We start from the raw sequence: 27,499 nt of genomic DNA, 5'->3' as shown, positions 1-27,499 counted from the left end.
ATAATCGCCGAGGGCCAATACGACTGTCGAGGCCAATATGATTGACCGAAACCTATAACAGGGCCAATATGGAATTACATATTTATTGACAATTTTATTAACCAACTCAACTAGATGATTTGTAGAACAGTTGTTTTCGTGTTTTACCAAGAAAATGCAGGTATATTTGCATTAATCAGTCAACTGAAACAAATAAAATTTCCATAGCTTTGTTTTATTTTCATATATGTATGATTCTTATTAAAAATGGAAATAGAAGAACATGCTAAATAGACACAACCTTAGAACTTAAGGAGTCCAGACATACAGCATTTTTTTTGGGCAATCAACGTTTGCATTAAAAATAACTTTAGTTATTGTTTATGTTATAAAAAAATCAGAGACTTTTACTGTGCCAATATCTATAAATTAAGATTCATAACGTCAAGGTCATTGTCGTGAGGTGTAGACATGGAAAACAGGCATACACAACAAATAGGCTTCTAGAACAGGGTTATGTTGCTACAAGATTGAACTCATCACTACAGAAGTGTTATGGTCGTCATGATGAACTCGTGGATCGCTACGGTGTATCCATCTGCGTCATGACAACTGATTTGTTTAACGTGTCATAGTTTTTGTCCATGGATTACATTCTTTTGATTACCGCTATAACCTTGGTTCCCTTGATAACTCTTTTAATCTAAATACATTTACTTTACTCATTAGTATTATATCGACGTTGACATAATCGCCGAGGGCCAATACGACTGTCGAGGCCAATATGATTGACCAAAACCTATAAAATTTACAATTTTATTAACCAACTCAACTAGATGATATGTAGGACAGTTGTTTTCGTGTTTTACCAAGAAAATGTAGGTTTATTTGCATTAATCAGTCTTATAAATCCTTTTTGTATAAAATGAAAGATTTTTTTTTGTGTTTCTGCAGTTTTAGTCCTGGTGATCAAAGTTCATGAAATCCAATTCTAACTCAAAATGGCGATGTCAAACGACCGGAAGTTATGATGCCGTATTGGCCCTGGTCTGATCCATATTGGCCTCGTATAGATGCCCGGTTTGAATTCATATCAATTGGTCAGTTTTTGACATATTTTAACGTATTTTGGGTAGTTGGTGAATACATTATTATTGCGTAAGGTTTTCCATATTGGCTTAGTAATTAGTTCGAGGGTAGTCAAATTGGACTGAGGCGTAGCCAAAGCCCATTGTGGCTAATCGATGCCCAGTTCAGCCAATATGGAAAACCTTGCGCAATTATACCTTTGTTGACTAATTACATGTAGTTCAATACGGATTTTACCCAGGACAATATGACGTATTGGACGGATAAAAGCCGTGATAGACGGTGAAATCCCGTATATTGGCAATTTTGATCATATTTCTGCTAATAATCGAACGTTAGTCAATAAATGTTTTCATTACTCAGCTCAATTGCGGACTCTCTGATTAGATTAAACTTGGTGGAACTGAATAAGGACAACATTGATAAAGATTAAATTGGAAACAGATATACTTTTTTTTTCACCCCGGTTGAAATATTCACCATATCCATTCTATATCATTATGGGTAGAAATGGCTTTTTCTTGAACATGTACTATTCAAGGTTAAGGATTGGGTGCATACCACATGCACACACACTCAATGAACTTTGAATTTCTGATCTTGCGGTAGACATGTAATTTTCTCTTTAATACCTTACTTCAAATGTTCTAGATAAACTTTTAAACTTATTAAGTTTAGCTGTAGTTAAGTGTAAGTATTTGTAAGAATCAGGTAAAATGTGAAAATTCAGAAACTTGCATCTCAAAACCCCACCGATCTGACAATATTATTTCACTCAAGGATGCTTTCTCTGTTTGAAAAAAGACTATTATTTGATCTCTGTATCATTGAATTTGGTCAGAAAATTTTCAATAGAATGTTGAAAAATGAGATTTTTGACAAGAGTTATCTGCCCTTGAAATGTTCATTTTAATGACTTAGTTGATATATTGTCCGTTTCCCTTTATTCTGATAGGACAAATAGTTAAATTAAATTTTCAGCATAGTGGGATTTTCATTCCAAGTTTCACTCACTGGAAAATTCTTACAGAGACTGACACTTAATAATGAAAGATTTGAAATTAAGACTTTACATACGGATGCATTTTTTCCCTAAAAATGATACACAGGTAGCACGTTCGTACGGAGGATCGAAGTCAGTCAAATTATCTTGCGATATTAACACAATTCTGGAAACAAAATTTCTATGCATGCCTCCTCAGGGCCACACTAGATTCAATGTTTGCTTCTCCTTACCTGAGCCTATCTCCTGGGGGTAGGAAGATACCCTCCCCTATTCTTACAATGTAATCGGTTGGAAGTTCGTTCCTCCATACTCCAACCTCTTACTTCTGAGCGCTATATTGCAAATCGCTCGTTCCGACATTCTTTGAAATCGGCAGAATTATAGCAAAATATTTACCATTTAAAACATTTTTATACAGTTCCTCTATTCTAACACGGGAGAATGTGATTAAAATAAAGAAAAACAAGTTACGTACCTGATGAGAAAATCCAGCAATCCTGGGAATCTTTTGTAAAAGCAGTTTAGATAAACTTTACATTTGGTTTTCAGTATGTTGAATGGGTACATCCGGTTAATAAAATTTCGGATTTTAATTTCCGAAACGAAAATATGAAATTAACCAACGAATTGTCATTGCCAACTTTAAGTTTGTTTTGTCAAAATTTATTGTATTCCTTAAAAAGTAGTGACCTTATTCAAAATAGCTGGTCACTTTGAAACAATCTTCATTACAAATGTTTTCTAGGTATTTAACAAAAAAATGGAATTTTTATCGCTTGATTTCCGGTAGGTTAAATCTTTTTTATATGAATAAAAGAGTTGAAATATTTTAAAACACGTTTAGCTTATTCGCATTTACGGTGGCTTTCAGCATGTGGGAAAACCAATTTCTATTCATCTTTGACCACAAGCAGATATTGATCTTCTTTCGTTCAATTTTCCTTGAGTGAAATCATATTGTCAGTTCGATGGGGTTTTGAGGTGAGCGCTTCTGATTTTGTTCCCATTTCCCCCAATTCTTACAATGACTTACACTTGATTTAGTCAAAATATTCATTTCAAAAATCAAATTTTACCGTGAGTTCAGTTACACCATATATCTGTAATAGTCTGCAATGTTGTTTTATATGAATATTTTATGTATTGTATAATAAAATGTTTGACTTGTATGAATGTGTATTATGTTTTACTATTTGACTTGGACCGATTGACAGACGAGCTTTCGGAAACTGGTGATTGTATTGCAATTTAGTCGTAATCTTCTATATTCTTTTTCATGCTTGATTACTACGCACTTCTTTTCTCGTCATCTATTGGTTGGTAATTGTCACGGGTTAATTCCTTTTTCATTTGAACACTCTTACCTAAGTATCTAAACGGATATGTTGGTTTTTATGTTCATCCGAATGTAGCAACCTATATTTTTATCAACTCAACTTATATACGCATCTGATTTCAACTTAACTATTACTAAGGTACAATACAGTAGTACTGGGGACTTACTATTCCTGTGACCATTTACAAATGTGCCTCTTGCACGAATATGTGAGGGCATTAACATTTATTGGCAATAAAGCATAGAACCCTAGAAATTAGAGTTTACTTCTATCAACCCCTTAGAAATAGAGGTTGTGACATATCCATAGAATTTAATAGTTGTTGTTAAGCATAGCTCCATTCATTATTGTAATATTGTTAGATTTCAAAGTATTGATTACATGGGTACTCTGACTTGTTCTTTAACATTACTGCGTTGTTTTCGTCATGTGCCAAACCTTATACATATTGTTGCCTAATTCTTAGACAAAGAAGTACTTAAATACACCTTGGACTACATAGATAGTGATCTCCCTTCTTTATTTACTTTCAATAACAATATCTATAAATTAAGATTCATAATGTCAAGGTCATTGTCGTGAGGTGTAGACATGGAAAACAGGCATACACAACAAATAGGCTTCTGGAACAGGGTTATGTTGCTACAAGATTGAACTCATCACTACAGAAGTTTTATGGTCGTCATCATGAACTCGTGGATCGCTACGGTGTATCCATCTGCGCCATGACAACTGATTTGTTTAACGTATCATAGTTTTTGTCCCTGGATTACATTCTTTTGATTACCGCTATAACCTTGGTTGCCTTGATTACTCTTTTAATCTAAATACATTTACTTTACTCATTAGTATTATATCGACGTTGACATAGTTGCTGAGGGCCGATACGACTGTCGAGGCCAATATGATTGACCAAAACCTATAACAGGGCCAATATGAAATTACATATTTATTTACAATTTTATTAACCAACTCAACTAGATGATATGTAGGACAGTTGTTTTCGTGTTTTACCAAGAAAATGTAGGTTTATTTGCATTAATCAGTCTCCTAAATCCTTTTTGTATAAAACGAAAGATTTTTTTTTTGTGTTTCTGCAGTTTTAGTCCTGGTGATCAAAGTTCATGAAATCCAATTCTAACTCAAAATGGCGATGTCAAACGACCGGAAGTTATGATGCCGTATTGGCCCTGGTTTGATCCATATTGGCCCTCTTGTTCATATTTAGATAGATGCCTGGTTTGAATTCATATCAATTGGTCAGTTTTTGACATATTTTAACGTATTTTTGGTAGTTGGTTAATAACACATTATTATCGCGTACGGTTTTCCATATGGCTTAGTAATTGGTCCGAGGGTGGTCAGATTGGACTGCGGCGTAGCCCAATATGGCTAATGGAGGACCAGTTCAGCCAATATGGAAAACATTACGCCATTATACCTTTATTGACTAATTACATATAGTTCAATACGGATTTTACCCAGGCCAATATGACGTATTGGACGGATAAAAGCCGTATTAGACGGCTAAATCCCGTATATTGGCAATTTTGATCATATTTCAGTCGACAATTCAATGGGAACAAATTGCGCCCCTCTACTTGCTGACCTATTCCTTAACTCTTATGAGGCTGACTTTATAGCTGATCTGATCCGAAAGAAAGAATATCGTTTAGATAGATCCTTTAATCTCAGTTTCCGCTATTTAGATGACGTATTATCTTTAACCGATACTAGTTTCGGGGATTTGATACATCGCATCTACCCAAAAGAAAAGGAAAACTATTGGCCAAACTATACTACAAACGTGATGACTTTTCTTTAATCTGTGGCGACATTCCTTCAGTACCTGCGTACGGAGTTTCTTACTATTAAGCTTCTGGAACAGGGTTATGTTGCTACGAGATTGACGTCATCACTACAGAAGTTCTTGGTCGTCATCATGAACTCGTAGATCGTTACGGTGCATCTGTCTGTACCATAAAAACAAACTGATTTTTTCAACGTGTCATAGTTTTCCTTTCCTCTTTCTTCACCCAAGACTTGACCTTTTATGAGTAACCCATCGGGTGTTTCTAGAAAAGTAAAGGACGCTTACCATATCGGTGCACCTGGTCCATGCTCCCAGTTTTTAGCAGAGTCCGAGTGTAATAATTTAATATACTAGTAGACTGCTCCAAGTCAAAAGCATTTTTGAAATCTACGAAGCATATATACATTTTCCTTTCTTTTTACGTGTGTACTTATCTACAGCAGTTTGAAGTACAAATATATGGTCTGCAGGACGGCTTAAGCAAGTTGACGAGTTTCCAGTAATCTTTTTGGATTTTCATTTCTAAGATTATCTATGTGCTTTATCATGTTGTAAAGTTTGGCTTTCTAATTACAGGTTTTATTATAACTTCTGTATGCCCTGTGGAAGCTATTCTCATTTCAAGATTCGTGATTTCTTAGCGTTCTGAAATCAGAGTCATACCAACGTTTAGACTATCGCACCATACGTGAAGAATATACTTTCTCGGCTTAGGTGCAAAATTTGTTAATTTCTCGAATGTTTTTTTTTTTTCCAATTATGAATTAACAATGTTGATGTGTTGTTTTTACAAAGAAGATACATGTAATAAAAGTAATTTTACCGAAACAGCAGACACAAATTTTCCTTATGATTCATTTTACTGTTAGAAGTGTTCATTTTCATGAATTTGATAATCGTCTGTTCACAGTATTTGCGAATATAAGCACCGGTTTAGAAGCAATGATTAGGTTTTCCTAGGTTGTATTTTCTAAATCAAAGCAAAAGAACTGGACAAGTTAATCCCAATGCTAGAAAAGTCAAATCCCTAGTAATTACAGACATGTGTTCAATATATCGGACGATGACAATCAAAATATTCATAAATAAGCAAGTATATCCCTGAGAGGTAACAGGGATACATGTGTATCTTCCAACAATTTAAATTCAAAGACAAAATGTGCAAATTCTTCAACAGGATATTCATAGAAAAACTACTGAGTATCATTAAAACTGTTAAATACAAAAAATACCAGTTTTATAAATTGTAAGCAAGAGAAAAGATCGTAAACAGATAAATATTGCAACAGAACGTAATCGGGGGATGTTAAGGATCGTGAACAACTATTTGTGTTACTTTTGCGACAATTTGAGAAAAACTGCAATTTTAACAAACAAATTCATTAAGCGGATGTCTGGAAAAATGATCACCGCTAGCGAAGGATATGGAGTGGTGCGTTTTTTTCTTTATCAAACCATTTTATTTTTGCTCATTTATTTTTGTTACTTTGTATGTATTATATAATTGCTTTATGTTCTTTGTTGTGTGTGTCTGTTTTCCATGTCTGGTCTTTGTCCCTGAATTGAATTCTTCTGATTTCCGCTAGAATTTTGGTTCCCAGTGGCCAATCATAATGAATACGTTTGTATTTTTCGTCACTGATATATATTGTGAGTTTACTAACATATCAAAATATTCATGGAAGTGTAAAATGGTTACTACATATCCTTTGAAAATTATAATCATTTTATCAGACATTATGTCGTCATAACGACTTAGCTTGCCATTTCGACATTTTTGTTTTTGTTTTGACTACTTCTTTTTTCATCTTGGACTTCCTAAGTATTCGGTTCTAATGCTGCTGATGAGAGGTTACTTTTTGAAATACTTATATAGTAAACCGAAAATTGCAATATTTATATCAATGGTATTTTTGAATTCATTTTAACGAGAAGTAATACAATATTTAAAAGTCTCAGCAAGATGGAGCTAACACATATATACTTATATCTTTAAAATATTCAATAAATCCGGACCATAATAATTTTACACATAAGCTATCATTTGTCCGAAAAAAAAATAGCCTATTTTATCTCGTCACGGATCTATGTTACAATTTTAAGATTTTCAATTTCAGTATGTTTATATTGTACTAGGTCCCTTTTTTTGTGGGCAAAAACCTCTGTATCTTTTGGTCTTTTTCACACGGAGGCTTTAATGCCAGTAGTTCCTTCAATATGTTTATATTCAACTAAGTATCATTTTCTACGTTGTTGTGATAACAAGTTTGTATGTTGTTATTATAACCAATTATCACTGTTTTATTACGAATAAGTCAAGTTGCTATAACAACTATTAAGGCACGGATTTTGGAAAAAGGGGGTTCAGGAAAGAAGGAGTTTTTTCAATTATTTTCTAATTTTCATTAAAATTTTACACAAAATTCACATTTTCAAACAGAAGCGGAGGTTCCAACTCCTGAAAATTACAGAAAAAGACAATAAAACGACACACTAACACTAGCGGGCTTCCGTAGAAACTTCACCTTTCGAACTTAATGGTGGTAACCGGAAAGACTATTATCTAGATCTGACCCATTTCTTTGTAGGGGTCATTACGAATGCTTAATCCTCTCGCCAAAGATAACGCTGTCCCTTCCTGATGTAAAGATAAGGAGGTGGCACGACTTCAGGCAGATGGAGCTTACAAATAAAGATAAAATCTCTAAATATAGCCCTTCTATTCGGTCTAAAATATTGACACTTAAGCAACCATTTGTTTTTCGGCATACTCCTCCTATCTTATCTCATGGTATTTGTTACATAAAGGCTTAAGGATGTACTAAGTACCATTTTATTTTCTTGTAAAAAATTCTCTATCTTATCATATGGCCTTTCTTACAATGAAATGCGATTATATAAAGTACTATTTTGTTTTCTGGCAAAATACCTCCCTATCTTATGACATGGCATTCCTTGCACAGAGGCTTAAGAAGTTAATACTGTATCATGTCCCATTACCTTCCTAGCAAAGCATCCCTTTCACGTGGACTTTCTTACCTAGATATGTAAGTATTTTAAGACCAGGTTATATAAAAACATAGCTTTCGCTGTTTAGATTCACCAACACATTGAAGGCCACAGATGGGACAGTGGAGCAAATATATTATATTGGCACTCTTGTAGTGCACGTTACAAAATATTTTGTAGCGTTTCCCCGTGACTGTGCTGGTGAATGATGACGAGTGGTGCATTTGGTTGCAACATTTGCACCTTTTGTCACCACAGGAGCGACTCTCGCCTGCAGTCAAGTTGGGCTTAGATATTTCAGCCCTCACAAGCAGACTACGCAAACTGTCTGGCTGTCTGAAAGCATTCGGGAAAGACTTTGGATAATGTTGAGTTTCTCTCGACAGAGGCCCAGTACTCATGAATGGTATTGTGGCTGTTTTTAAGGCAGGGGTGGTACGTTAAAACAAAAGGGGATCTTTTACATTTTTTCTTTGCCCTGTACTGTAACAGACTACTTCTTGGGATATTGTGAATTTTTGGAACCCTTCTTTGATGGTCTTGTATCTATATCCCCTTCTTCTTAAATTGTTCTTCAGTTGACCTAGACGTTTTCTAAGGATTCGTCATTTGAACCAATGCGCCTTAGCCTAAGAGCTTGACTAAATGGTATACTCTTAGTCAGGTGAGATGGATGACAGCTCTTAGGCATAATATATTGATGTTTGTCAGTTGGTTTGGAGTATAGGTCCGTGGAGAGCTCTCCCCCCGATAAGGTGCTGGAGGTATCGAGGAATGAGGTGATTAGTAGTAGTGAACTTAATTGAAAGATGTTGATTGTTGGCACGTGCGATAAAATTGTTTAGTTCTTCTTTGTCACGTGTCCACTTCATATCCATATCTGCAGTCTTGTTATTAATTAAAATTACATTCTTCATATGGTATGAAAGTGTGAATGTAGTGACTATTTAAAGTTTAAATAGAAATTTTGAATTTATCTGAAGTGAAAAATTAATTTATCAAAGGTTAAAAAAATACCGAACTCATACATGTATCCATAAGCATGAAAGGTAGATATAAAAGAGTATCAGCGAGCAAAATCAAGGATCAATCGGAAAATGAAATAAGCCGCAATGTTCCTAATTTGATGCATGCATTTCAAAGCAAAATGGTGGGTTAACCCCTTCCCCCAACTTCCATGGTGGCTGTAATAGTTCTGGTGTTAAAATTTCCGACTTGGAAGATCATAAATGCATCGTGAGAACAACTTAAACAGTGTATTATCAAAATGTGACGTGTGTCTATTCTGATCGTGCCAATTCATGGTCGGTCGTTATCAATCCCTGTTACTGAATGGCTTATAGAAAATTATCAGAAAAAATGGGCATTATAATATCTAGTATCGTTCGATGACTAATAACACGGACCCCGTTCGATAACTAATAACACGAACCCAAACTGGCCAATGGATGTTTATCAAGGGTCAAAAGACAAAATATAGTACCAATATACCTCATGAGACGACAGCGATAAGTCGCCCCATAAAAGTTCATTAGTGATACTTGGCATGTTACAGAAAATTGGTGGACACATAATGGCGAACCAGTGTTGGTAAGATAGAACAAGAATAAGACGATCGTAGTAATGTTCTTTTAAGAATACGTACATATCTGTGTAGTATTATCTTATATTCATTTTTGGGGTATTATATACACACAATGCTGTTATTGAACTGTTGACGTGGAACACATGCGGAAATCAAAGCAACATTTCGTATAAGGGAGACGAAAACTTGAGCCACTATAACCATGAAAGAACACACTGCGTTTAGCGGAGACAAAAAAAAATGAGAGCCACCATGCCAACTAAGAAATACTAGTACCGTTTAAGAAACAATCACTAAAGCATAAATTCTTACTTCGGTCGGTCGGATTACCAGCCAACTGACATTACATTTCAGTTCATTCAGCTTGATTAAATCACGTTTCTGCTGAAGACACAAGATTTGACCACAAGATTGCCATTTCCCTAAAATGTTTACTGGAAGTTTGGTTGTCTTTAGCTCAAAGTATAGCCGTTTTTAACAATAGTTAAGACAGAAAAATGAAAAATAAGTAATTTTCTATTTCTAAAACCATTCCAGGTCAAGTTTAAGAATGACCATTTATCGTTCATCGGGTCATCGGACAAGTTGACCAATTTTGTTCAGAGACTTTCAGTACAAGTCTTTGTAAGAATCAAGCAAAATGTCAAAAAAAAAATAATAATAAATAAACATGCATGCCGAAAAACCCACCGAATCTGACAATATAACTTCACTCATAGAAGCATGCACAATTTGAAATGCTTACAGTGACTACTTGATCGCTGCATTACTGGATTTGTTTGGAATATTTCATTAAAATTATACAAAATGCAGGTTATCGAATGAGTTATCTGTCCCCGAAATGTTCATTTGTTGTGCATTTCAATGAGATTATAACTGATATGGATAATATTGCCTGTAACAAGTGGTGCGTTATTTAATATCATGTTTCACTCATTGTATGATTCTTACAGAGACTGACACTTGACTATTAGTATTACCCCACTGGAAGTAATATCAGTAGAGCTATCTAAAGTACGAACTAAACGAATAGTTCATAACGCGTTAAATGATTTTTTAACCATTCGGCTTTGTATGACACATTTACTTTTTAATGAACTCAAACATTATATTCATTCTACTGGTTAGAAAGGACATGGTCAACTTTCCCGGTAAAGTACTCACGAGTTATTGCTAAATTGGACATTTAGGGGACGACAATTGGATTCTGAGGGGGTCAGAATATTTATATTTGAAATTTTGCGGGCCAGAATATTTAATTTCAACCACATTGGGACGAGATTCCACTGTATGATGTATCTGGACTGAGGTAAGAAAATTTAATGTAATTCATTTATTCACTTTCTAGGAGGCGTAGGCCAAAATTTATTTTCAAATTTTTCAACTATTTTCAAAATTTACCAGGCGCCTACCTGAGAATCATACGGTCGTCCCGTTAAATACGAATCGGTTGTATATTTGGGAAACACCGGTATACTAATAAGTGTTATGGCATGAGATTTAGAACAATACGAACTGTCCTGTGACAAAATTCGACTTATTTATCATTGAAACTGAGAAATGACATTATCAAACCAAACACACACACACGCAATAAATAAAAACTTGCCAGGTTCAGGCTCGAACTAAAACTATTATACTATCAATGAATAAATGAATAACTGTGTAGCCAGTTTGTTACGAACACTATACGAGCGTTTGTTCTTAATATGGTATTTAAGGTGTTATGTTGATGTGTTTTATTTTTTTAAATAACAAAAAAAGTTACATTTTAATGTGTTTTATTTCTTTTTTCAATAAAAGTTACATTTCCACCTAAAACACACTACCACTGAAAACTGGTAGCATGGACCAGGTGCATCGGTAGGGTAAGCCTCCTCCGCTTTTCTAGAAACAACCGTCGAGTTGCTCATAAAAATAAAGCCCAGAGTAAACGAAAGAGGAAAGGGAAACTATGACATGTTGAACAAGTCAGTTTTCATGGTGTAGATGGATACACCATAACGATCTACGAGTTCATGATGACGACCATAAAACTTCTGCAGCGATGATTTCAATCTTGTAGCAATATAACCCTGTTCCAGAAGGCTAATTGTAAGAAGTCTAGCGCAATACAGAAAGACTGAGTAGTTACGGCAAGCTCTGGCATAAAGTATGAGTTGTGATATGAAAACCCTATACACAGGCGCTGAAGGGATGTTGCCTCAGATGAAAGGAAAGTTGACAATACGGAATGAAAAGTCATCATGTTTATCGTATAGTTTGGACAATAGTTTTCCTTACATGATAAAAAGAACAAGTAAGGTAAAAATTTTTATGATGAAATATTATTTCTTCTCTTTTTCCATTTCAGAAGGACCAGCATTAGTAATAATTGTTTATAGATTCACGTAGCATTAGTGTTGCATGTAAGTATTGATCACATTGACATAATTTTACTCTGTATGATTGACAATTGCATTTTTTCGCTAAAAATGCAAACTTTTAAGTCCACTTCTGGTGATACTGTGATATTCGCTTTTTTGGCTAATTTGACTCAAATGGCCATGTGAGCTATTGTCATTGCGTGGCATCCGTCGTCGTAGTCTTCTGTTAACACTTCTTAAACATCAACAGCACTGAAGCTACTTGACTGTTTGAATATAAGTTGGCATGAATATTCCTTAGGGTTATTAGGGTATTCTGCACAAATTGGATTTTAATTCCCGAATAAATATGGCCGTCATGTCTATTGACATCTAAGATAGGAGTAAAGCAATTGGTTTATCTAAAAACTGAGAGATTGAAAAAAAAAAAAAAAAAAACTTACCATCCTTCTTCGTCTTTAAGGAGGTAGACCTAGGGTAAAGGACATAAATCTTGAAATCAGTGATATGTTTGCGTCATATTCAATTTCAGTCAAGCCTATCAAGCTTTCATTTGAAATAGAATGAAATAAATCAAAGTTACTTTGATGCTTAGATGAGATAGATGTAAAATGTTTTACACAAACGTTTAAATGATTTGTAAGAGTTATGTCCCGTACCTTAGGTCTTCCTCCTTAAGAGCTCCACAAAAGTCACCACAAAGTCAAATTTTCAGGAGGAATCATTGTTATGGTTGTTCTTGAAAGGCGAAAAATGAACTATTTTGCAGTCTTGAAAACCATAACATTTAACTTATGATAATGGCGACAAAAATCTACAAAACAATCTTTATAATGTGCAATGAGACTTCACATGTTTCAATTATGAAACAAATTACAGTGTTTTAAAAACAATTCAGTTTAACCTGACAAAGTGGTTTAATGTAGATGTTGCATATCAAAGACAATAAAAGGTGTCCTTATGTTAAACATTTTTAAATCTTGTATAGGTTAAGCACGAACTTCTTCGCCACGCAACACCGCCAACATAAAATACCGGTAGTTGAAATGCGGAATATCTCACGCATACCCCCTATTTGAAGTTAACGTGTGTAGGGAGAGACCTCGTTAGATCTCTTGTCACTGAAAAGCGGAAAATATCGTGCTTTTGAAGTTTTTATTAAGTATCTAGAAGAAAAAAAAACGTTTGCTTAATAATTGATCCATATGATAGGCTTACAGACATGTCCATTGTGTCGAAGTTAGGGGACGATTCCTTGTTGGATGAAGAAAACGGCGCAATTTGCATTTTTAGCCAATATCATGGAAAGCATAATATATAAAACTAAAAAGAGCTTTAAAAAATCATCTTGATGATAAAGCCGACAAAAGTTGCTGGGCTTCAAGGCCCGTAAAAATATTTCTGCAGTTTTCTTTTTTCAATAAAAGTTACATTTCCACCTAAAACACACTACCACTGAAAACTGGTAGCATGGACCAGGTGCATCGGTAGGGTAAGCCTCCTCCGCTTTTCTAGAAACAACCGTCGAGTTGCTCATAAAAATAAAGCCCAGAGTAAACGAAAGAGGAAAGGGAAACTATGACATGTTGAACAAGTCAGTTTTCATGGTGTAGATGGATACACCATAACGATCTACGAGTTCATGATGACGACCATAAAACTTCTGTAGCGATGATTTCAATCTTGTAGCAATATAACCCTGTTCCAGAAGGCTAATTGTAAGAAGTCTAGCGCAATACAGAAAGACTGAGTAGTTACGGCAAGCTCTGGCATAAAGTATGAGTTGTGATATGAAAACCCTATACACAGGCGCTGAAGGGATGTTGCCTCAGATGAAAGGAAAGTTGACAATACGGAATGAAAAGTCATCATGTTTATCGTATAGTTTGGACAATAGTTTTCCTTACATGATAAAAAGAACAAGTAAGGTAAAAATTTTTATGATGAAATATTATTTCTTCTCTTTTTCCATTTCAGAAGGACCAGCATTAGTAATAATTGTTTATAGATTCACGTAGCATTAGTGTTGCATGTAAGTATTGATCACATTGACATAATTTTACTCTGTATGATTGACAATTGCATTTTTTCGCTAAAAATGCAAACTTTTAAGTCCACTTCTGGTGATACTGTGATATTCGCTTTTTTGGCTAATTTGACTCAAATGGCCATGTGAGCTATTGTCATTGCGTGGCATCCGTCGTCGTAGTCTTCTGTTAACACTTCTTAAACATCAACAGCACTGAAGCTACTTGACTGTTTGAATATAAGTTGTCATGAATGTTCCTTAGGGTTATTTGGGTATTCTGCACAAATTGGATTTTAATTCCCGAAAAAATATGGCCGTCATGTCTATTTACATCTAAGATAGGAGTAAAGCAATTGGTATATCTAAAAACTGAGAGATTGAAAAAAAAAAAAAAAACTTACCATCCTTCTTCGTCTTTAAGGAGGTAGACCTAGGGTAAAGGACATAAATCTTGAAATCAGTGATATGTTTGCGTCATATTCAATTTCAGTCAAGCCTATCAAGCTTTCATTTGAAATAGAATGAAATAAATCAAAGTTACTTTGATGCTTAGATGAGATAGATGTAAAATGTTTTACACAAACGTTTAAATGATTTGTAAGAGTTATGTCCCGTACCTTAGGTCTTCCTCCTTAAGAGCTCCACAAAAGTCACCATAAAGTCAAATTTTCAGGAGGAATCATTGTTATGGTTGTTCTTGAAAGGCGAAAAATGAACTATTTTGCAGTCTTGAAAACCATAACATTTAACTTATGATAATGGCGACAAAAATCTACAAAACAATCTTTATAATGTGCAATGAGACTTCACATGTTTCAATTATGAAACAAATTACAGTGTTTTAAAAACAATTCAGTTTAACCTGACAAAGTGGTTTAATGTAGATGTTGCATATCAAAGACAATAAAAGGTGTCCTTATGTTAAACATTTTTAAATCTTGTATAGGTTAAGCACGAACTTCTTCGCCACGCAACACCGCCAACATAAAATACCGGTAGTTGAAATGCGGAATATCTCACGCATACCCCCTATTTGAAGTTAACGTGTGTAGGGAGAGACCTCGTTAGATCTCTTGTCACTGAAAAGCGGAAAATATCGTGCTTTTGAAGTTTTTATTAAGTATCTAGAAGAAAAAAAAACGTTTGCTTAATAATTGATCCATATGATAGGCTTACAGACATGTCCATTGTGTCGAAGTTAGGGGACGATTCCTTGTTGGATGAAGAAAACGGCGCAATTTGCATTTTTAGCCAATATCATGGAAAGCATAATATATAAAACTAAAAAGAGCTTTAAAAAATCATCTTGATGATAAAGCCGACAAAAGTTGCTGGGCTTCAAGGCCCGTAAAAATATTTCTGCAGTTTTCTTTTTTCAATAAAAGTTACATTTCCACCTAAAACACACTACCACTGAAAACTGGTAGCATGGACCAGGTGCATCGGTAGGGTAAGCCTCCTCCGCTTTTCTAGAAACAACCGTCGAGTTGCTCATAAAAATAAAGCCCAGAGTAAACGAAAGAGGAAAGGGAAACTATGACATGTTGAACAAGTCAGTTTTCATGGTGTAGATGGATACACCATAACGATCTACGAGTTCATGATGACGACCATAAAACTTCTGCAGCGATGATTTCAATCTTGTAGCAATATAACCCTGTTCCAGAAGGCTAATTGTAAGAAGTCTAGCGCAATACAGAAAGACTGAGTAGTTACGGCAAGCTCTGGCATAAAGTATGAGTTGTGATATGAAAACCCTATACACAGGCGCTGAAGGGATGTTGCCTCAGATGAAAGGAAAGTTGACAATACGGAATGAAAAGTCATCATGTTTATCGTATAGTTTGGACAATAGTTTTCCTTACATGATAAAAAGAACAAGTAAGGTAAAAATTTTTATGATGAAATATTATTTCTTCTCTTTTTCCATTTCAGAAGGACCAGCATTAGTAATAATTGTTTATAGATTCACGTAGCATTAGTGTTGCATGTAAGTATTGATCACATTGACATAATTTTACTCTGTATGATTGACAATTGCATTTTTTCGCTAAAAATGCAAACTTTTAAGTCCACTTCTGGTGATACTGTGATATTCGCTTTTTTGGCTAATTTGACTCAAATGGCCATGTGAGCTATTGTCATTGCGTGGCATCCGTCGTCGTAGTCTTCTGTTAACACTTCTTAAACATCAACAGCACTGAAGCTACTTGACTGTTTGAATATAAGTTGTCATGAATGTTCCTTAGGGTTATTTGGGTATTCTGCACAAATTGGATTTTAATTCCCGAAAAAATATGGCCGTCATGTCTATTTACATCTAAGATAGGAGTAAAGCAATTGGTATATCTAAAAACTGAGAGATTGAAAAAAAAAAAAAACTTACCATCCTTCTTCGTCTTTAAGGAGGTAGACCTAGGGTAAAGGACATAAATCTTGAAATCAGTGATATGTTTGCGTCATATTCAATTTCAGTCAAGCCTATCAAGCTTTCATTTGAAATAGAATGAAATAAATCAAAGTTACTTTGATGCTTAGATGAGATAGATGTAAAATGTTTTACACAAACGTTTAAATGATTTGTAAGAGTTATGTCCCGTACCTTAGGTCTTCCTCCTTAAGAGCTCCACAAAAGTCACCATAAAGTCAAATTTTCAGGAGGAATCATTGTTATGGTTGTTCTTGAAAGGCGAAAAATGAACTATTTTGCAGTCTTGAAAACCATAACATTTAACTTATGATAATGGCGACAAAAATCTACAAAACAATCTTTATAATGTGCAATGAGACTTCACATGTTTCAATTATGAAACAAATTACAGTGTTTTAAAAACAATTCAGTTTAACCTGACAAAGTGGTTTAATGTAGATGTTGCATATCAAAGACAATAAAAGGTGTCCTTATGTTAAACATTTTTAAATCTTGTATAGGTTAAGCACGAACTTCTTCGCCACGCAACACCGCCAACATAAAATACCGGTAGTTGAAATGCGGAATATCTCACGCATACCCCCTATTTGAAGTTAACGTGTGTAGGGAGAGACCTCGTTAGATCTCTTGTCACTGAAAAGCGGAAAATATCGTGCTTTTGAAGTTTTTATTAAGTATCTAGAAGAAAAAAAAACGTTTGCTTAATAATTGATCCATATGATAGGCTTACAGACATGTCCATTGTGTCGAAGTTAGGGGACGATTCCTTGTTGGATGAAGAAAACGGCGCAATTTGCATTTTTAGCCAATATCATGGAAAGCATAATATATAAAACTAAAAAGAGCTTTAAAAAATCATCTTGATGATAAAGCCGACAAAAGTTGCTGGGCTTCAAGGCCCGTAAAAATATTTCTGCAGTTTTCTTTTTTCAATAAAAGTTACATTTCCACCTAAAACACACTACCACTGAAAACTGGTAGCATGGACCAGGTGCATCGGTAGGGTAAGCCTCCTCCGCTTTTCTAGAAACAACCGTCGAGTTGCTCATAAAAATAAAGCCCAGAGTAAACGAAAGAGGAAAGGGAAACTATGACATGTTGAACAAGTCAGTTTTCATGGTGTAGATGGATACACCATAACGATCTACGAGTTCATGATGACGACCATAAAACTTCTGCAGCGATGATTTCAATCTTGTAGCAATATAACCCTGTTCCAGAAGGCTAATTGTAAGAAGTCTAGCGCAATACAGAAAGACTGAGTAGTTACGGCAAGCTCTGGCATAAAGTATGAGTTGTGATATGAAAACCCTATACACAGGCGCTGAAGGGATGTTGCCTCAGATGAAAGGAAAGTTGACAATACGGAATGAAAAGTCATCATGTTTATCGTATAGTTTGGACAATAGTTTTCCTTACATGATAAAAAGAACAAGTAAGGTAAAAATTTTTATGATGAAATATTATTTCTTCTCTTTTTCCATTTCAGAAGGACCAGCATTAGTAATAATTGTTTATAGATTCACGTAGCATTAGTGTTGCATGTAAGTATTGATCACATTGACATAATTTTACTCTGTATGATTGACAATTGCATTTTTTCGCTAAAAATGCAAACTTTTAAGTCCACTTCTGGTGATACTGTGATATTCGCTTTTTTGGCTAATTTGACTCAAATGGCCATGTGAGCTATTGTCATTGCGTGGCATCCGTCGTCGTAGTCTTCTGTTAACACTTCTTAAACATCAACAGCACTGAAGCTACTTGACTGTTTGAATATAAGTTGTCATGAATGTTCCTTAGGGTTATTTGGGTATTCTGCACAAATTGGATTTTAATTCCCGAAAAAATATGGCCGTCGTGTCTATTTACATCTAAGATAGGAGTAAAGCAATTGGTATATCTAAAAACTGAGAGATTGAAAAAAAAAAAAAAAAAACTTACCATCCTTCTTCGTCTTTAAGGAGGTAGACCTAGGGTAAAGGACATAAATCTTGAAATCAGTGATATGTTTGCGTCATATTCAATTTCAGTCAAGCCTATCAAGCTTTCATTTGAAATAGAATGAAATAAATCAAAGTTACTTTGATGCTTAGATGAGATAGATGTAAAATGTTTTACACAAACGTTTAAATGATTTGTAAGAATTATGTCCCGTACCTTAGGTCTTCCTCCTTAAGAGCTCCACAAAAGTCACCATAAAGTCAAATTTTCAGGAGGAATCATTGTTATGGTTGTTCTTGAAAGGCGAAAAATGAACTATTTTGCAGTCTTGAAAACCATAACATTTAACTTATGATAATGGCGACAAAAATCTACAAAACAATCTTTATAATGTGCAATGAGACTTCACATGTTTCAATTATGAAACAAATTACAGTGTTTTAAAAACAATTCAGTTTAACCTGACAAAGTGGTTTAATGTAGATGTTGCATATCAAAGACAATAAAAGGTGTCCTTATGTTAAACATTTTTAAATCTTGTATAGGTTAAGCACGAACTTCTTCGCCACGCAACACCGCCAACATAAAATACCGGTAGTTGAAATGCGGAATATCTCACGCATACCCCCTATTTGAAGTTAACGTGTGTAGGGAGAGACCTCGTTAGATCTCTTGTCACTGAAAAGCGGAAAATATCGTGCTTTTGAAGTTTTTATTAAGTATCTAGAAGAAAAAAAAACGTTTGCTTAATAATTGATCCATATGATAGGCTTACAGACATGTCCATTGTGTCGAAGTTAGGGGACGATTCCTTGTTGGATGAAGAAAACGGCGCAATTTGCATTTTTAGCCAATATCATGGAAAGCATAATATATAAAACTAAAAAGAGCTTTAAAAAATCATCTTGATGATAAAGCCGACAAAAGTTACTGGGCTTCAAGGCCCGTAAAAATATTTCTGCAGTTTTTTAACCAGTATCTTGAAATATCTTACTTAGGAAGAATCTTGATACTAATGACACCTTTCAGAAGATCCGTGGAAAGAAAATATTTCTATTAAGAGTTACCGCCCTTTAAATGCTAAAAGTAACTATTTTTGCAGATTTGGTTGATATTCTAACAACTATAGCAGATATAGGGAAACGTTTCAATCACTGGAACATTTTTGTTCATTCCTGACTTAAAAATAATGCTTAAAATTGCGCATCATGTGAGCCATTCAGGTCCTCAAGAGCCTCTGGTTATTTTTACCCCCGGTTGCAAAGTGGGGGTATATAGTGATATGGGATTCCGTCCGTTCGTCCGTCCTTTCATTATACAGGGGGGGGGGCACCTGCTATCCGTTACTCCTACACCACTGAATGGAATTTAATGAAACGTTCACAGAATCTTTATTACACGTTCCCATTGTGCACCTCCTATTTTAGAATTTGGGGGTTTCACATAGCAAAACATAGAATATGTCATTGTTATGTGGGCAATCTCTTATCCGCACCTCTCTTATACCACTGAACGGAATTGAATGAAACTTTCAAAGAATATTTTACATGTTCCCGTTGTGCACCTCTTTTTTTTTATAATTTTGATCCGAATTAATTTGGGGATTTAACATAGCAAAACATGGACTTCGTCAGTTGGTTGTAAGGATATGGACATGGAGACCTATCTCATATCCGTTACCTCTCTTACACCTCTGAATGGAATTGGATGAAACTTTTCACACAATCTTTATGACATATTCCCGTTGTGCTCTCCTTTTTAAGATTCTGATCCGAATAAATTTTGAGGTTTCACATATCAAAACATGGACTATGTCATTTGTGAATATCGAGACATAGGGTACCTATATCTTATCTGTTACTTCTCTGATACCACCGAATGGTATTGAATAAAACTTTCACATAATCGTTATTATATGTTCTCGTTGTAAACATTCTATTTAAAGTTTTGATCCAAATTAAAATGGAGGTTAATAAGTGCATGTTATCAAATGGGGAAGTGGAGGTACCAAGTTAGTGAGCATTGCTTACAATTGTTCTAGTTGGTCAATAATAATAAGATATATCACAAATGTATGTGTAAATGAATGAATTTAGCAAGGTATCATTTCTGACTTTTTTTATATTTGAACTTGAAAAATCTTAGAATTTGTAGTATACTATCTCGCATGAAGAAAACAAAATTATTGGCTATAAAAGTAGTAATATTGAAATATTGAAAGATAAAATCAGAAAGCATTTTATATGGTTGAAACATACATTTTACTACTTTAGGCATATGACTTTTTCAGACGCTTCCAAAATGCCGCCTTCAAGTGGAAAAGGAGACACTAACCCAATTACTTGCGTTGCGATTGGAGAGGGAAATCTGCTTCTTAGCTGCCTTAAATATCTAGCCGAGGAAAATTACGATATGATCACAGTTTTTACTAATACCCAAGCCGTCGGGAAGTACTGTGAAGAAAACAGTATTTCTCACTGGGAGAGAGGTGCAGACTTAAGTGACGTGCTTAAAAACACAGAGTTCGATTACTTTTTTAGCATTTCAAATCCACGCATAATTAAAGAAGAAATCTTGCAATTCCCGAGAGTAATGGCAATCAACTACCACGATTCCCCATTGCCAGCATATGCAGGCGTTCATTCAACCAGTTGGGCAATCATAAACGACGAAAAGAAACATGGTGTAAGTTGGCACATTATTGAACCTGGAATTGATACTGGAGACATCTTACAATTTGCCGAAGTATCAATATCGGAGAACGACTCAGCACTGACACTTAATCTTAAATGTCAAGAGGCCGCCAAACAAGCATTTAAAATTTTAATATCAAAAATTCGTAATGGTTCGGTCACACGGAGAGTTCAACCACAAATAGGGCGTTCATACTTCGGTTTACATGCAATACCACCAAATGGAGGGGTTCTGTCCTTCGAACTTCAAGCAGGTAGTATATACAACTTAGCGAGAGCACTCGAATTCGGAAACCATGACAACGCACTCGGAAGCCCAAAACTAGTTTCATCATCTGGAGAGTTTTTCCTTGTGACAAACGTTGAACCAGCAAGAAGTGACCTGTATGAAAGAAAAACCCCTGGTTCAATATTAGATATTGTAGATGACACTTTAGTAGTTAGTACCGGAAGTACACCTCTTCTTGTGTCCTTTGCAAATCTCGATGGTACACATCCGGTACAGAATACTTACAAAAATCACGGACTGTACACGGGTGGAAAACTCTCCTATGCCGAATTTAACACAGATAGTTTAACTAACGTTAGGAAAAAAGAACAATTTTGGAGAAACAAAATGGCGTCTTATGAGCCCACAATATTCTTCCGACAACGCATGAATGTCGTAGCTGGAATCATCGACGTTTCAACAGATGTAAACGTCAGCACAACAGTATTTTCATTGCCACTAATCCCTCTTCCGAAAGAATTTAATGGTATGAGAGATTTCTTATCGGCAGCATTCCTTGCGTTTATGGCGCGAATTTGTTGTGTGAAGACCATTTGCGTAGGTATATTAGCAGATACTAGTGCGATACCAAACGAAGCACTACCCTTGTACTCTGATATTTGTCCAGGATTGTTCAAAATCAACATCCGAGATGAACTTTCTTCAGTTCTAAACTTATGTTATGAATCATTGAAGAAGTATTATTCATCCCACTCCTTCCTGATCGATATGTTCTATCGGTATCCAGAACTCAGAGGCAGAAAACAAGTACCACATCACAATATCGTCCTGGGAAGTTTAAAAGATAGAGCATCAGAAAACGAATTTGGAAAAATGGTTCTTCAAGATTGCAACATTCTCCTCCTGTTTGAAAACTGTGGAAAAGAAATGCATTTGCTTTATAATGAAATACCATCTCAAGATTTTGAACACATAAAAGATGTTCTTAAACATTTTCCAACATTTCTGAAATCTATGGCAGATATTGGTTATTCCGCAAAACTTTCGTCAGTGTCAATGGTTCCACCGGAAGAACTGCAAAAACTTTATCCAGTTTCAACCAATAGCGATTTTCAGCATGATCCACTATTTACAGTATTTGAAAATCAGTGCAAGGCTACACCTAAAAACAAAGCAATCACCTCTAGTAAATGTGACATGACCTACGAAGAATGCTACGCTGCCATCAAGAGTCTTGCTCAGTCACTGAATCAGGTCAAGCAATGTAATCAGTCCGACAATAAAGTTGTTGCCCTACATTTACCCAATTCTTTGGCCTACGTGATTTCTGCACTAGCATCAATACACTCTAACAAAGCATTTTTACCACTACCATTAGACTATCCACCAGAAAGATTAGGATTCACAATGATCGATGCCGAGGTAACCATTCTTTTAACGACTGTAGAAAGATATGATATGTCAGATTTTTCAAAAATTAAAAACACTAAAACGATAATCGGTTTGGTTGGAGACGAAGAGTTGGTAATGGTTACATTCGAACTAGAAACCAGTAACCAATCACCTCGAGATACAAAAAGACGTGTTTCTATGGCGCCATTGGATGATGACATTGGTTACATCATGTATACATCAGGGTCAACAGGTAGACCAAAAGGAGTACAGGTTACAAAATCTGGCATTGTTAATCTCGCTATGGCGCAGATAGCACTTTGGAATTTAAAAGAAAATGATATCATAGCACAGTTTGCTTCCATTGGATTTGATGCAACCATATCTGAAATATTTACAGCTCTTTTGTCTGGGGCAACATTAGCTGTTCTACGTGAAAACGAGAGACTTGGCCAAGAGTTTCTAGTCTCCATGAACAAGCTCCAGGTAAACACAATTACTTTACCCCCTTCAGCACTAAACGTTTACCAACCTTCTGATCTGCCTTACTTAGAGAAAGTAATTACAGCTGGAGAGCCTTGCACGCTTAACACTGCTGTTAAATGGACGTCAACGAATAGGAAAATCATATTCTTTAATGCGTATGGCCCGACAGAAACGACGGTTTGCGCTACAAACTATGAGTTCACAAAACGCTTAGATCACGAAGATGTGAACAGAGATATTCCGATAGGAAAAGCCATACCAGGCGCACATGTATACCTATTTGACGACTTTCATCAACCGGTTCCTCCTGATGTCGTTGGTGAGATATATGTAGGAGGTTTAGGACTGTCTAAAGGTTACATCGGACATGCACGTCATTACAATGCTGAAAAATTCATTACAAATCCTTTAACTGGTGATATGCTTTTATACAAGACAGGGGACCATGCATTTCAGGACCAGGAGGGTACTTTGACATATATAGGACGATTAGATGACATGGTAAAGATACGAGGGCAAAGGGTCGACCTTAGTGAAATTGAACAAGTCCTTATTCAGCATCCTAAAATCAACATAGCTGTAGTAGTTGTACATAGATGCCAGAAGCTTAAAGAACTGAGTATCGCAGCATATGTCTCCCCTTCATTCGTTTTTACGTCCGAACTGAGAGAATATCTCACGAAAGTCCTACCAAAATACATGATACCGACATACATCAAGAAACTCGAGGTAACGGACTATCCTATGACAATCAACGGAAAAATTGACAGAAAACTACTAGAAAAAGATGAGTCGGTACATGAACAGCAGCAATACATAGGGTCTAGTCATCTCAATGAAACTCAGCTGTCGATCGCCAAGATGTGGTGCAGTCTTCTTAAATTTGAAGAATCATTTGCCTACACTCTCCACAGACAAAGCTCATTCACCGAGCTAGGAGGAAATTCGTTACAGTTAGTACTTCTTCAACGGCTCCTCGAAGAAACTTTGCATGTACAACTTTCGTTCACAGACTTGGGCACAGCAGATACGATCGAAGAGTTTGCTGAAGTCATCAAACGCAAAAAAGATGTCTTAAGAAAAATGTCTCAAGGTCCTACAAAGGAAAAACACGACCTTCGAGAATTGATTCTTAAAGATGCACAATCAGGCTCAGATTTGCATTTAAAACACGAAAAACGAAGAACAACACAATTTCATTACTTTTCTTCATGTACTGCTAAATGCAACCTTAAGTATCCAAGAAACATTTTGATATCTGGGGTCACTGGCTTCCTTGGAGCATATTTACTGTCCGAGCTACTGGAGCAAACAAATGCACATGTTTGTTGCATGGTTAGAGAGACAACAGAGGCGCGTGGTCTTGGGCGAATTATAGAAAATATGAGGCGATACAATCTATGGAAATTCAGCTATTCGACAAGAGTTGCCGTGGTCATCTCGGACTTGTCGCAGGACCGATTAGGAATAGCCCCAGACATTTATAATGCATTATGCAATGCGATAGATGTCGTATTTATGAATGCCGCAATGATGAATTTCAATACAAACTACGAAGACCATAGGATTGCAAATGTAGAAAGCACAAAAGAATTTATCAAATTTGCTATGACAGGTGTACAGAAGTACATCTTCCAAACATCATCGTTGAGTGTGTTTTTATTTCCACCGGAGCCAAAGGAAAGCGATCCTCAAAATCGAGTGTGCTTTGAAAACGAGTTTTTTGACGATCCATGTCTTGTTGAGGGTGGATATGGACAAAGTAAATGGGCAAGCGAAAAACTGGTTATGCAAGCTATAGACAATTTACCTGGCGGGGCTATATTTAGACCAGCTAGAGTGTCTGGTTGCTCAAAAACGGGTATTGGACCAAAAAATGACTTGTTTGGATCAATGCTCTTAGGAATGAGAAAGTTTGGAAGCTACCCTGACATGGATTTTCCGTTTGATCTCACACCAGTTGATTTTTGTGCGCGGGCAATGGTCGAAATAGCAATTAGACTTTGCAATGAAACCAATGGTCACCCGAAAGTGTTCCACTTATTCAATCGACAAACCTTTCCGTTCCGAGACATGTTTAAGGACACAAATTTACTCCCACTGCCCTTAAATGACTGGAGAAAGCAATTGAAATCTGCCAGTGAAGAATACAAAGAACTTATACCCTTAACCCCATTCTTCATGTCGGCATTTTGGGATCGTGCAAAGCACTGGCCTATCTTTGACACTTCCAACACAGACAGAATGATATCAAAGGAGACAAAATATCTTATGTTGCACAGTAGAGACTTACTCCTAATATACAAACAGTATTTTGGAATGACTTAATAGAAAAACTTAATAATCAATATAAAACATCTCAAGCTAAAACCCTGATTTTTATAACACCATTCAAAACCTACATAACTCAATGTTCAAACTAAACATTTTAAGCAAACCAAATTCTATATTTAAAGAAAAGTTACGCTAGGTGCAGATTGATACAACCACAGAGGTCAAACACAGAACAGTTAGGGCAAGTCAAACGGGATACAGCTTTACTGTTAATGTGGTTAAACATTTGACACAAGATAAGAATTTGAACAAAATCAAACAAGCCTATTGTTGTCCCCCAATTACTAAAATTACTACGGCCAGGTGAGCTAAAATGGCTCAAGTCACAACCCCAACAATCAAAGTCTCCTGAGGTATAACAACTTGTAATGCAACTTACAAGAAATCCATTCACTCTTACTCAAGCTATTGTCGGAAAAAGATCCATTTTTGCAATTCGAACATATTCATATGGTGGTCAGTCTTATCAAATTTCATTCAATTCCTCCGAGTGGTTTAAGAGGAGTCCTCGCGATCGGCGTAACTAAGAGGAGTTGTGCTTACGAGGTGTTATAACATGTAAAACCCTCAAGTTGGATAAACTCCCTTCGGAGTCCTTGGCGTAACTAAATTACTTCATGCACAGCAACATGTGATGCCAGCCTTCTAAAATTTCACTGAAATCCCTTTGGTGGTATATGTGGAGTTGCGCTGACGAGGTTTAAACATGTGAAACCCTCAAGTTGGATTATTTCCTTTTGGAGTCTTCCAACAGTAACTATATCCTTCATGCATATCTACATATGATGTCCAACTTTCCTATAACATTTCACACAAATCCTTAGAACGCTTGGGAGGAATTGCGCTATCAAGAAATGTGGACAGACGGATGGGTATAATGATAAAGTCGTATACTAGTATTTGCAAAACATTGAGTTTTAGCTGATAAAAAAAAAAACTGCTTGATTACATGGATTTGAAGAACTGTCCTCGTTCTGTTACCGTGGATTTTATGATTTTTGTTGTCGGGGCCTCTCAGAGCTTACTTAAAGATGTTTACACTTGTTGAAGACCTGATGATCTCTAAAAGAATATACCATTTTGTATTCTGGTTATACGCTGGTGCATTTGTTGTGTTTCACCACATTTGCCCTTTTTATTCCTATCATATGCATAAATATATCCAAATAGGGAAACTATATGCAACCCCCTGATTCATGGTAAATATTTCATGAACATTGGTTAAGAATAAGATTCAAAATTAAAATAATAATTACGATGCATCAGTAGTCAGTTCGTAACTCCTGCAGGGAACTTTTTGGGGAAATTATAATTCATCATTAATAACCTTGAATTTCGTATCAATTACATTAAAAGCAATCTAAAGATAAACACACAAGGGTTAAAAAGAGACACAGACTTAACAACACCACTTAAAAGTAAATTTGCTATGACTCAATCTTATTAAGTAGCAATCTTCATAAGCACTAAACAGAAGATGATTCATGCATGACCAAATTAAAAAAAAAAAAAAAAAAAAAAAAAAAACACACAGAGAATTCATTTTTAACTCTAATTCAGAAACAGTTACAGACCAAACAATAAGTTTGCCATTCGATTGTTGCACTTTTGAAATAAACAGTATATTACTTGGAATCAAGCTACAAGTAAATAGGGATCTGAAAACAAGTGACACAGCACTTTTCAAAATTCTTTCCTGTTCTTGATCTGGAGATTTAAATGGGAGGGTGGAGAGGAGGACGAGGATACAGGGGTTAAGGGGGTAGGAATCAATGGT

The 27,499-nt window shown here is 35.6% G+C and overlaps 1 protein-coding gene across 5 annotated transcripts; it reads left to right on the top strand.

Annotated features, from left to right (window-relative positions):
• The first annotated feature begins 9,734 nt into the window (after nt 1-9,734).
• On the top strand, nt 9,735-26,993 carry LOC148626168 (uncharacterized). 5 transcript variants are annotated; one of them, XM_088569924.1, is made up of 3 exons: nt 9,735-9,823; nt 12,172-12,226; nt 20,879-26,993. In XM_088569924.1, the coding sequence occupies exon 3, from the start codon at nt 20,890-20,892 to the stop codon at nt 25,714-25,716; it is 4,827 nt and encodes a 1,608-aa protein (XP_088426050.1). In that variant the 5' UTR covers nt 9,735-9,823; nt 12,172-12,226; nt 20,879-20,889; the 3' UTR covers nt 25,717-26,993. The 5 variants fall into 5 exon arrangements, with proteins under 5 accessions (XP_088426050.1, XP_088426049.1, XP_088426048.1 ...); XM_088569923.1 differs by lacking the exon at nt 12,172-12,226 and adding an exon at nt 14,162-14,216 and having other exon boundaries at nt 9,739-9,823; XM_088569922.1 differs by lacking the exons at nt 9,735-9,823; nt 12,172-12,226 and adding exons at nt 10,819-11,127; nt 14,162-14,216.
• Nucleotides 26,994-27,499: the final 506 nt, after the last annotated feature.

The sequence above is a fragment of the Perna viridis genome, chromosome 2 (assembly GCF_037379345.1).
Source record: "Perna viridis isolate PV_CMFRI_1.1 ecotype Kerala chromosome 2, ASM3737934v1, whole genome shotgun sequence".
Lineage (NCBI taxonomy): Eukaryota > Metazoa > Mollusca > Bivalvia > Mytilida > Mytilidae > Perna > Perna viridis.
This window is presented reverse-complemented; position numbering and strand designations above follow the sequence as displayed.

Coding starts and splice junctions, on each gene's coding strand:
- LOC148626168 (XM_088569924.1), top strand. CDS start 20,890: ATGCCGCCTTCAAGTGGAAAAGGAGACACTAACCCAATTACTTGCGTT.